Below are 12,856 nucleotides of genomic sequence, written 5' to 3' on the forward strand. Positions count from 1 at the left end.
GCATCAACATAACAAAACGTGAAAAAAATGAAGGGGTATGAATACTTCCGCAAGGCACTGTATGTTTTATTCCCTCCGCTAGGCTATTTTCTGTTGATGAATCCCAATTTCTTAGGGGTCTACTATGATCAAATCATTTGGTCTTGGCAATGACAACTTTTGTAGCATCTGCACACCTACTGTATGCAGGTATTGACAGGTGCCAATCAGAATGCTGTAAACATGTCTCTGTTTTAAAAAAACTGGCATGTTACAACTATTTCTATTTTATTGGTACTATAACACAGTACAAGTTCTGAAAAAAGTCTCTATACTCAGGACCAATTGACGTGACTGCGTAAATTGGATTTATATGTAACAAGGCTTCAGCTGAAACTGAAATCTGTTCTCCAGTAGACACCTGTCCACCACCTTTGGTATCATTTGGTAATGATAACAGTAACAAAGGTATGTAAATAATAAATGATGTAATGTGTAAATAAAATGATCATAATTTGTGTACAGTCGTAACAGAAATTGTACTTAAGTATTTCAGTTTCTGAGATCCAGTCTTGCAGTTGATGATCACTAAAGTCTCAATTGTCGACTTTGGCTGCTTGTTTTGGAACAAAAGGAATCGTTGGCTAAGTTGTGCCTGTGAACGCTTCACTTACAACCCTTTTCCTGTGACTCAGTCTCAGAGTACATGGTACATCCTCATAGACCAGGTTTCGTGGTTCTTAGTTCCTGAGAATTGGTAAAACGAAAATGGGGAAGAGGAACCATCTTTAAAGGAAAAGATGCTATATGGTCTCTACATAGTTGGCAGGAAAGAGACCCTGGCGCCCATCTTTGCTGGAACCTCTCCACCACGCTTTGTCGATTGTCTCCACATCACTGATGATGTCACCAGGTTCAAAAGAGAGCTCAGTGTCATCCTCTGTGGAGTACAGAGATGTTTTCAATGATATCTTAATTAACAATAACTGCTGTAGAAGCAAGCAACACTAACCTGCTTGGTAGTCATATAATGCTCTCACACGCAGCAGTCTTTCTGGTGATGACTAGAATAAGAAGGAACAACATGTTTTAGTACTTTTATCTTCTTTTATCACAATAATATTAATGATGAGTCATGATGACTAGTGTACTATGTACTTTGCCATTCTCGGTCACCGTCTCTATTTGGATTTCATCATCTTCCTCCACACGATTAACCGTGTAACAGTAGCGCTCAGAAGTGCTGTGCTCAGATATATCAACATCCTCTACTTAAAAAACAAAGCAAGGTGTTCATCATTTATATGTATTCATCACACGAGACAACAAAACTAGATAACTTCAGGCTGGAATACACTGCACAACTTTTGCCCAGATCTGCAGTCTAGATGATTTGACACCAATTCCTGAGAGTCAGATCCAGGCTGCAGATTTTGGGCAGTCGGAGTTGACAGATCTTACAGAAAATCACACACAAATTCAGATTTTCAGATTGTTCCAAAGAGTTGGCCCGGCAACAGCAAAAGCTCGATCACTACAGTGTTTCAGTCTGGACCTAGGCACGGATAGCATTTTTAAATGCTCTGACCTAAGCAATCTCACTGGTTTTGTGAAAGCAACAACTCCGTGAGATAAACCGGTGCAAGATTATTGAGCGATTTAAAAACCAAATTTAATATTTTAAATTCAACTCTCAATTTTACAGACAACCACTGCAATAAAATCAAGATAGGAGAGATGTGCTGAAATTTACGAGTTCCAGTCAGGAGCCTGGCTGCTGCATTTTGGACCAATTGTACATGCTCCATAGATGAGCAGTTAATCCCATAATAAAGTGAATTACAATAGTCCAAACGAGAAATGACAAATGCATGAATTACTTTTTCAAACTTCTTTGTTGATAAAAACGATTTCACTTTAGCCAGGCGACGAAGATGAAAAAAAAAATTACTTAACTACACCATTAATCTGTTTGTCAAACTTTAGGCCCGAGTCAAACCAAAAACCTAGGTTTTTTGCACATGGAGTAACCCATTGGGCCAAATGACCAAGGTTATAATTACTAGCATTAAAAGCATTGCTGGGTCCAAACAAAATTACTTCTGTTTTACCTTCATTTAACATCAGACATTTTTTTGTAAGCCATATTTTTAGTTCCTGGATACATACATACAGATCTCCTAGTGCATTATCTCCATGAGGTTTAAAAGAAAGATACAACTGAAGATCAACAGCATATAAATAGAAAGAAATTCCATATTTCTTAAAAATCAAACCCAAAGGTAGTATATATAACATAAAAAGAGTCGGCGCCAGAATGGAGCCCTGAGGAACACCACAAGACAGAGGGGCAGTGGAGGAAGTGTTTTGTCCAATACATACAGAGATCTTTCGGTTTGTTAAAAAGGACCGGAACAATTCTAAAGTAGTGCCTCGTAGGCCAATATAATTTTTTAAATGAGAGTTGAGTACATTGTGATTAACCAAATCAAAAGCTGAGCTTTTTTTTTTTTTGTTCCTCCAAGAAATGAGCCACATGTTTCTGAGTCTGTTGTGTTCAGAATGACTTGAAAGTCTAAAGGGATGTATCGATTAACCGCGAGCCTGTTGAAAATCGATTCAAATATGTGACGATTCAAAACGGTTGAGATGCTAAACAAATCACGAGGGTAGGAGTTTATATGAATGTATGACTGAGGGGAACTTACTGTCTTTAGAAAAGTTTAGATGGTATTTTTTATTTTCATCTTGCCTCTGTATAATGCATATTAAAGTTCATAAGTGCAGCAGCTGCTTTGTTTACAGCGGAAACCAATAAAACGCTTTAAGCGCCACCTGCTGGCACAGAGTGAATCTGCGTCTCATTCAGCTCATCTGCTGTTTCTGTTTCATGCCAATATTTTTTATGTAGTTTCACAAAACTGAAGTCAAACCATTCTGTTTTTGCTTTAAATTTCGAAATTATACAATGTAATTTAGATTAAAAACTGCTCATGTTGCATGTATGCAGCATCTTTGTTTGGATCATGATTAAAATGCAGTGGTTGCCTCTCATTTTAAATGGAAAGAGCACAGACAAAGCCTTATTTTGTTTATATGAAGAGATTTATTTTATTTGTGTTAGTTATTTATTTGATTTGTTTTAAAATTTCAATTTAGTTTTGTTATTTACATTTACATTATATTTAAATTTTGTTATTTAGCAGATGCTTTTATCCAAAGCGATAATATAGAGACTTACAAATGAGGACAATAGAAGCAATCAAAACCAACAAAAGAGCAATAATATGTAAGTGTTATATTAGTATATATTATAGTGTTATATTTCAATTTCACAAAGAAACGTGCAGCATTTTGTCCAAGCAATAATAAAAGGACACATTTAATTTATAATTTGTCTTAAATCTAATTTTGTAAAAAAAAAAAAAAACATCATGAATCGAATCGTGAAATCAAAATCATGAATCGAATCGAATCGACTCGTGAGTTGAGTGAATTGTTACATCTCTACTAATTAGCTTATTACCTGTACCATTCATTGGTCTGCCACATTCAGATTCATCTTCTTCAGTCATCACATCATACTCTGATGCGTTCACACACAACTCTGGACACACAGCATGAGAAACATGTCAATGACATCCTAACCATAGAAACATTCTGCATTTCTTCACATTACATCTGTGTTTCCATCACCTTGGTTCTCTGGTAGGTCTTCATCAACTTCATCATCTGAGATCGCTACCACATTTCTGGGCTCCTCAGATGCTACATGATCCACATTTGGCTGGAATTCCTCCGATTCTGCAGCAGGCTGCTCTTCTGGTTCATCCTCAGACTCTGACTCTGGTTCCTCTTGCTCCTCAACCTCCATCAGGGGGCTGATGACAGTCTTCACTGCTTCTTCATAGTTTGTAGTGATCTTTGTATCTGAAGGTGGAGCTGACATGGCTGAAGGTTCCTCTGGTTCCTCTACCTCTTCTTCTTCTTCTTCTTCGACAAGCACAGACTTGGCAGTGAAGTCCACTTCTGGCTTTGGTTCACAAAGGATTCGAGAGCTGGTTACAACCTCTGGAGAGAAGAAATTGTTAAGAGAATAAATCGTCAATCTATAAGACCACTTAGACCTTTTACTGTTGTTACAGAAACCTAAGTTAACTTACCCATAGTGTGCCGTGTGTTATCAGAGAGTGAAGCTGGAGGACGTTCTGTTGCGACAGCGAGCTCTTCACTGCTGTCATAGTTGCTAGACTCTGATTTATCATGACTGTCCAGCAGCTTTGGAGATGCAGGAGAAGCTGAATCGTGAACTGGGGCTTGAGGAGGTGGCCCGTTAGGTGGTGATGACTGGGGTGGAGGGGGTCTGGAGACAGGCAGACTGGGTGGAGGTGACTCAGGTGGGACAGAGCATGGAGGGGGTGATGTGGGAGGAGATGTTTGAGGGTGCTGTACAGAGGGGATTGTCTGGTATGGTGGACTAAGTGGGGACGTTGGACATTTGGAGGACATGGATTGGGTGTGTGAGAATGGAGACCTTGCAGATGGACTGAGAGGGGATGTGGGACCAGAAGTGGAATTGGCCCTTTCAAAGATAAAGGCTGTATCAGTCAAACTACGTTGGTAGCGACGGAATGGAGATTTGCCTGAGAACCAAAACATAAACGTAAGTCAAACAAACCTCAAATGATTAAAATGAACACTGTTAGCTGATGAAGTTTTAAAGGGGTTCTGAAGACCATGTTTACCTGAGCGCGGTGATGCAGGGCTTGAAGAATTTTGTGAGGATGCTGATAACTGTCTGAAAAACTCCCTAGGATTGATGGTGCGCTGGGAAACAAGAGCTGCTGCCTCCTACAGGCCAAATGAAGAAGCATTATTTAACGCCGCAAAAATGTGTCCACGTTGATAAACTAATAGATATGAAGGGGCCTGGTTTTGCTGAAGGACACCGATTTCACAATGGACACAAAAGTAAACAAAACTCTCATAATCAAACACTGAAATTTCTTGATATTACCATGCACTACACAGGTATTTTTCAACTATTACTATCATGAAGAAAAACATGTAACAAGTTGAATTGGTTTCATGCTTTCAGAAGCCAGTAATTCAAAGCACAAAGCACGTATTCGGCATTAAACCATATTTATTCTTCATGCAAGTTAAAGGGATAGCTCACCCAAAAATGAAAATTCTGTCATTAAATACTCACCCTCATATTGTTCCAAACCGTAAGACCCACGTTCATCTTTGGAACACAAATTAAGACATTTTTGATGAAAACCGAGCTTTCTGACCGTCCAGACATCAGTGGTTCAACCGTAATGTTATGAAGCTATGGGAATACTATTTGTGCGCAAAGAAAACAAAAAGCGTATTCATGAGAGTACCACAATGTATGCGTGTGATGCAGCTGATGCAGGAGCCAGCGTTCTGACGTAGAACCCGAATGCGCTGCGCCTTGTTTACAAGCAGAGGAATGCACACACATGCATTGTGGTACTCTTGAGAAGAAATTGTTGAATAAAGTCATTCTTTTTGTTTTCTTTGCGCACAAAAAGTATTCTCATGGCTTCATAAAACTACGATTGAATCACTGATGTCACATTGACTAGTTTAACAATGTCCTTACTACCTTTTTGGGCCTTGAATGTGTCAGTTGCATTGCTGTCTATGCAGGGTCAGAAATCTCTCAGATTTAATCAAAAATACCTTAATTTGTGTTTCAAAAATGAACGAAGGTTTTACAGGTTTGGAATGACATGAAGGTGAGTAATTAATCATAGAATTTTCATTTTTGGGTGAACTATCCCTTTAAGTGTACGGACTTTGGGTTGTACTAGCTGAATCTGGATTATTCACAAAATAGGGGGAAAACTCACTGCTGCTTTCTCAATAGACTCGCTGCGTCTGAGCTGGGTCCTCATGTCCTCCTCATGCTCTCTCTGCTGCTGCTGCTGCTTCTGTCAATTGCACAAAGAACCCAACATCATTACAGGTTATGACTCTATACTATCATTTACCCATACGCAGGTTCATCAACATGTTAAAAAGCTTACAACTTCCGAGTAAAAGAAACGGAATACACTCAATAACAAACTCACCCATCTCATTTTCTCCTCTTTTCTAGTCTCTTCCTCAAGCTGAACCTGGATCCTCCTGTGAAAAAACCAACAGGAAGTTAAAGCTGAAATAGTTAATTCATCTTCAGACAGAAGTGGGTTTTATCAGGTGGTTGTTACAAACCTTTGTTCTTCAATCATCTGTAGCTTTTCGTTCATCTTTCTGTCTCTCTCTTCAGCCTCTTTTTTTTCCTGTAAAACTCGTTCTCTCTCCCAGCGCCGTCGCTCTTCTAAAGCCCTCCGACGTTCTTCCTCTTTTCTCTTCTCCTCCTCACGCTAAAACATATATCATATCACACAAATCATATTATACATCTGAATAGCACTTTTAATAATTGGAGTCTGAACAAGAGGTTTATAATAATTAAAGGTGCAATAGGTGATTGTCTTCAGAAACATTTTTTTGTTATGCTGGTTGAAAGTCCCTTCACATCCCGATAGCAAGCATTAAGTTAAGCTCATCAGTGTGTTCACACACGCTGTGCAGACAGAGCGAGAATGGCAGAGAATCAACAACCCGATATTCCTTCCTGGTATTGTAGTACTTTTAAAGTTTTCTCAGCCCAGCAGTTCCCAATTCCAGTCCTCGCGCATGTATTTTGCATGTCTCGCTTAGTTAGCACACCCGATTCAGATAACCAGCTCGTTAGAAGTGAGCTACGTGCATGAACTGTGTTCCGATCAATATGATAACACAGTGTTCTTTGCACCCTACTCCCTGAGCAGGGGAAATCCGTTGAAGTTTATTTAACTTCGGAACATGGGCTGTAACTGGTATAAAGTACTTTGATTCTGGTCAATTGCAAACACTGAATATTTAATCTAATATTTTTGCATAATGGCTGGTTGATTGTACATTATCTCTTACGTGGCTGGCAAGTTATTTAGAATTTTTCTGCAGCATTTTGTGGAACACACAGGCTGTTAAGTGAAAATCCAGCTGTAAACACAGTTCAGCTGTACCTCTGCTCGTGCCCAGAAGGAGTCTCTGTTAATCCGTCTCATCTCCATGGCAGCATTTGTCTTCTTGTAGTTTGTACCCTGTGGGTGTATCACAGAAATGCAACAAAAGACCCAAAATGACCCAAAACATCAGTGAGAGACAATTAGACCACTTCCCCTATGTATATCAATAAATTATAGTGAGAAACAGGCTTCTTCTGTTATAATGAAGGAAGCCCTTGTGCACAGCCAAGTCTGTTTTTTTTGTTTTTGTTTTTGTGGTAACTTACCACAGTCTCCTCCTTATCTGTCGTCCTTGAGGGTCTCCTCAGCCTCTCCACTGGTGGTCGAATCTTTGCAAAGGCAGCCATAATCAGCTCCTCCATCACCTCATCTTGCTGTGAGGCTGGAATAAATACTTGAGCTTCCTGTAGTGACACAAACATCAAGAGATTGAAAAATACTGACAACATTGTAGAAGCTGAACACATTTTTCAACAAAGCAATGTTAGATAAGTTTGTTTCTCAATGCATCTATTGTTTTATTGCATTTAGACTAAGCATAATATTCTGATAATATTATGCTAAACATTTTGACTTTTTGTGGTGTCTATGTAGACAATAAATAAATAATTTTTTACGGACAAAATGTAGACGATACAGGCTTTGTACTGGAAAAAAGTTGGAATAAACAAGGTTAGAAAGTGATTCACACTAGTCTCATATTTTGTAATGTGTTGTATTTACTATGTAAATTCAATATTTTTGTGCTGTTAATATGTATTAAGTGCCTTGCTGTAACTGCAACTTTTTCAAAAATTGAGCAGCAAAACCAAAACCATTTTTGCAGTATTTATTCTGTTTAAACAACTGTAAATATACACATTATTTATTAAAATAATGAATTATTAATTACAACAAAAAAAAGAGAGAACTAAATTTCAGTGAAGGAGCTGTAATGGCAAATAAGAGAACAGGCTAGGGGTCTGAATTATTTTCTGTTGTACATCAGAGGCAGGATGTAAGAATGTATAAGCTTGTCTGCATGCTACATTTTCCCTTAGAAGGCATTTTCCTGTCATCAGCTTCCATCTACAGCTCTGGGGTCAATCAGCTGAAGATCCACTGAGGATTTATATTTCAGGATACCAGTGGTATTTCAGGATACCACTGCTCAACAAAACACCTCAGATCACAGTGTAGTGTAAGATATAGTGATCTGGTTTGTGGGAGAGAAGGGAGTAGAAGAGCAATGAAACTGAGACATTGTGCCAGAGGGCCTCGTGAGTGCCAGATTGGGCTCCAACGCAAAAAACCCCACAGCTTTTCAATGGATTACCATACTGCTACATTCAGCCCTCTTTCCACATTTCTCTGAAACGCACAGGAACTTGAACATGTCAGGACCAATTTGTTTACTCAGTGCTTATTCTGTGACTGGAAAGACTTTATCTACAGAACACTTGGTTAAAATTGAGCTAACTTTCTCCTCCCTTCTTTTATCTCTTCGATCCCTTTTTCAGCTTGGGAGGAGTTAAATGACTTAATTCCCTGCTATTACTTGCTTTAGATGAGCCCCTTGACATGTAGTTAGCCCAGGGCTTCAGCGGCGATGACAGTATTAACAGCACTGAGGACAGACGCTCTCCCATACACACCTCACGCCTGCAGCTCACTGTCAAACTATACTGACATCTCATCTCAGATCACACTGAAAAAAATGCTCACATGATGTTTCAAGAGTTTGGGGTCAGAAATTAATATTGTTTCATTAAAGATGCATTAAATTGATCAAAAGTGTCAGTAAACACATAATATTACAAAAGATTTCTATTTCAAATAAATGCTGTTCTTTTGAACTTTCTATTTATTAAAGAATCCTGAAAAAAATGTATCACCGTTAACACAAAAATATTTAAACAGCACAACTGTTTTCAACATCGATAATAATAATAAATGTTTCTTGAGCAGCAAATCAGCATATTAGAATGATTTCTAAAGGATCATGTGACACTGAAGCCTGGAGTAATGTTATAACAGGAATAAATTACATTTCAAAACATTTATTTGAAATGGTAACAATATTTCACAATGTTATTATTATCAAATTATCAAATTAATGCAGCCTTGGCAAACATTAGAGATTTCTTTCAAAACAAAAAACATCCAAAACAACCCCAAATGTATCTATTTATTTAAATTTATTTTATCAAAGCAAAAAAATATAAAAAATCTGTTGATATTTACCATGCACCCCTGGTTGGGAATCACTAGCCTTATTAGAATCATTTATCTTGATTTGTTTTATTCATAATCAAATTTTTGATTTTAGTCATGATTTGTGTGATTCATAAACCACTGTGAAACTTTTGTGATTAATGGTCATCATTGATAACTAATGCATATTAAACATCTACCTTGATGGCTCACTCACAAATTTTTACAAAAACATTTTTTTTTGGAAGCTCTAAAGAGCTGACTAGTCATTCTGCACACATGACAGGCCTTACTAGCACAGACTCGTCACGAAGAGACAATAAAAAGTGTGAGTGATAAATGGAGAAAGCAGGGAGGAGTAACTGGAGGGATTTAGACTTCATTGTTTCTCATCTTGTTACTGATACATCTCAGAAGTCAACACATACATTATAATAAATGAGCCTGGATTCGGTTCAGTTCCCCATGACTGAATGTCTTTGGAGACTAGGCCTGGACTAGAGACCAAGAAAACACAAACTGGGTGTTGTTGCTTTTAATGATTACCAAAAGGGATAATTCACCCAAAATGAATATTCTGTCATCATTTACTCACCCTCACGTCATTTAAACCTGTATGACTTACTTTCTTTAGTGGAACATAAAAACTATATTTTGTAGAATTTTTCAGTGTTTTGTCCACACAATGAGAAAGTACATGTTTGAACGGCATGTCCCTTTTAGTAATCATTAAAAAATATCTGCCAGCATAATTAAAAGATACTAAAGGACATTTGCACATTAAGTCACAGACTATGGCTTTGTCACACTCTGCGTCTAGCTGGAGATTTTGCAGATCCCTCAATCCAAATTTAGAAAGGGTTATCATTAATTTAGAGGAATGTTGAGACAGAACGCTGTGAATGCCTCTGACAGCTTGTCTCTGGCTGTCTGATTTTATGGCTATGCCGGGGTCCCGTCCCATACACTGTGTGCTCTAGTTGGTTTGGAGGCTCAGCCTCTCCCACGCTATAAAACTTCATTCCTGACCTTATGTAACCTAACAAAAAGTTAATCTGCTTGAACAACCATCAATCAACACAAAAATAACCCAACAAGATTTAAATCCGAATGGAAATATAATAAAAGACATGTTGTAACCCACTCGTGCTGACATTTATCACGCACAAACACACATTGTGGATGAACGACACAATACAAGGTCATAAAGGTTGTCGATCTCAAATGAGAGAGAGAAACACTGAGAATTGAATAAACAGCATTTTTGGCATGCCTCTGGAACTGACTGGGCAATGTCTTTATAAGGCATTAAAAATGTCCCAGACATTAACTATGTTTGAAGATCTCATACAACCATCTGAAAAATATGGCAATGTTAAAGCAACATCGCCTTGCTGGTGGAGTAAATAAATCTAAAGACAGCTTCAAGAGACATGCATATCACAAGATATACCTCTATATTTTCTATAATGAACACCTTTAACCTTGTCCGTTCCTTGGGAATTTCTCTCTCTCTCTCTTTAATGTTTGCTCTTCTCAGTCAGTCTGTGTGGTGCCTGTCAGTGGCACTGCTCGGCTGCTCAGGAGAACAATAGCGCATGACACAAGAGGAAGAGTTTACTACAATAAGAGCTGGCACCAAGCTGCTAGCCATCACTTCACAGATACTAGCAAAGGAAGGAAACCATTTACAAGAGGAAAATCTCAGAATATAACAGAGGAGTGTATTTGTACACATATTAGAAGGCCGTCTTGTTTCAGAATTGTGCGTGAGAGCCTTTTTTACATACTCCACCCATTCATTCAAATAGACACAAAACATTTTTCCCTTAACTTTTTAATGACTCCTCACCATTTGGTAGAGCATTTTGAGTTAAGAAAATCCTGGTTAAAAACACTGCACTCAACTCAACCTGACTGATCATTTGGATTTTTATGTACAAAACAGAGGCCAATGCAGGATGAAATGTGGACTTAATAAATAACCGAAATAATAAAATGAATTGCATGTATATGTGCACATTTTTGGGAGAGTGTGCCTATACAATGGTTAAGTTTGTGTTCAAATAAAGTACCAATTGTAATGTAAGAAAGATAAATGTATGTTTATGATGAAGATTCATTCTCTTTATGTCTTCCATACAGCTTTAAGTGATGTTCCTTCACAGAGACATGAAGAGAGAGAGCGTAGATGCCTTACAGAAAGGATGCAGAACATTCTGTAGCCATACAAACACAGGAAGTACATGTATATGAGAATTAGACAAATATCTGCGTGGGAGAGAAACACATTATTTTACTCACTCCATATCTGAACGCTTCCAAATGTAGCTGCAGCAGTATACATATACTACATGATTAATGAAGGTTTAAACCAGCACACTATTAAAATACCTTGTATTATGGAATGCATTAAAATTACTCAAATTTAAAGAGTTTGATCTATAAAAGATGTCAGAACAATCATGCAAACAAGTAAAGTAACCTGCTGATTATAGTGCTGTGATTAAATACATTTTGTTCAGGAACTCTGTTATGTGAAAGCAGACGAGACACGAACGGCTAGTCATTTTTTTACCTTGAAGAAGGTCTTGATGGCAGGGACATGGCTGGCACATTCAGTTCTGCGGTGCTCATCCACATCATTACCAACCTGTTTGATGTAGACAGAAGAGATTATGTGAGACGTGAAGAGAAAGGGCAGTACCATTATATGTGTGAGACTTAAGCTTTCAAATAAACAAAATATAATGTTATAAGACATATTATAATGACACCTTTAAATATCATCAAGACAGTAATATTATTATCAATGTTGAAAACAGATGTGCTGCTTAATATTTTTATGGAAACCATGATACTTGTCCAGGATTCTTTGATAAATCGAAAGTTTAAAATAACATTAATTTGAAATAGATTTGTTTTTTTGTAATGTTATAAAAGCCTTTACTGTCACTATTGATCAATTTGATGCATCATTACTGAATAAAAGTATTAATTTCTTTCAGAAAAATCCAAAATGAAATACAAGGAATTAAAACCTGTAACAAAGTACTCTTCTGGTGCATCTAGACCAGTGTTTCCCAACCTTTTTTTAGTCGCGGCACCCTTTGGAAATTTTAACAAACTTGTGGCACACTACAAAATAAATTGTCACAATATTTGAATTTCTAACTTCGATATGATAATTTGAAAAGTATAGATATTCGGTACAACAGGGAAGAACTGCAGAATATAATGTCATACAGATATTTTTAATACAATGGTGGCAATCAGTAGGCTAATTTCTAATGAAGAGACCAATTTATATGACAGATTTTAATGTAGGCTTTTATACATATGTAAACATTATTTAATTACCATTATAACTAGCTATCTTATTTTTGCTCACTCAGTGTTTTTTTTATTTTACAGTGGGGTAATTTTGGTGCAGCAGCACAGGATAGCTTGATTTCAAACTTTGAATTGAATAAAAAATGACAAGTAAGCAGTCAGTAATAAAATAAGAACAAATAAAGAAATTAATAATGATAGCACAAATAAAAAATAACGACAGGCCTTCGAATTAAATAAATTGCTTTTTAGTTTTTCAGGTA

The 12,856-nt window shown here is 37.3% G+C and overlaps 1 protein-coding gene across 5 annotated transcripts in view; it reads right to left on the bottom strand.

Moving 5' to 3' along the window:
• LOC107680639 (drebrin-like protein) overlaps window positions 1-12,856 on the bottom strand; it is a 40,182-nt gene continuing 27,326 nt past the window's right edge. Inside the window, exons 4-16 of one of the 5 annotated variants that reach the window (XM_016476649.1) lie at window positions 11,839-11,913; window positions 7,334-7,471; window positions 7,065-7,142; window positions 6,226-6,377; window positions 6,084-6,138; window positions 5,862-5,936; window positions 4,725-4,830; window positions 4,143-4,622; window positions 3,676-4,050; window positions 3,506-3,586; window positions 1,138-1,250; window positions 992-1,043; window positions 1-919 (exon numbers count right to left, since the gene is read on the bottom strand). In XM_016476649.1, the coding sequence (XP_016332135.1) occupies window positions 783-919; window positions 992-1,043; window positions 1,138-1,250; window positions 3,506-3,586; window positions 3,676-4,050; window positions 4,143-4,622; window positions 4,725-4,830; window positions 5,862-5,936; window positions 6,084-6,138; window positions 6,226-6,377; window positions 7,065-7,142; window positions 7,334-7,471; window positions 11,839-11,913 (1,917 nt within the window). In that variant the 3' untranslated portion in view covers window positions 1-782. Of the gene's footprint in view, window positions 920-991; window positions 1,044-1,137; window positions 1,251-3,505; window positions 3,587-3,675; window positions 4,051-4,142; window positions 4,623-4,724; window positions 4,831-5,861; window positions 5,943-6,083; window positions 6,139-6,225; window positions 6,378-7,064; window positions 7,143-7,333; window positions 7,472-11,838; window positions 11,914-12,856 lie in introns of all 5 variants that reach the window. The other 4 variants (XM_016476665.1, XM_016476658.1, XM_016476641.1 and 1 more) reach the window with 4 other exon arrangements.

This window comes from Sinocyclocheilus anshuiensis, unplaced genomic scaffold (assembly GCF_001515605.1).
Source record: "Sinocyclocheilus anshuiensis isolate Anshui unplaced genomic scaffold, SAMN03320099.WGS_v1.1 scaffold697, whole genome shotgun sequence".
In the NCBI taxonomy this organism is placed as follows: Eukaryota; Metazoa; Chordata; class Actinopteri; order Cypriniformes; family Cyprinidae; genus Sinocyclocheilus; species Sinocyclocheilus anshuiensis.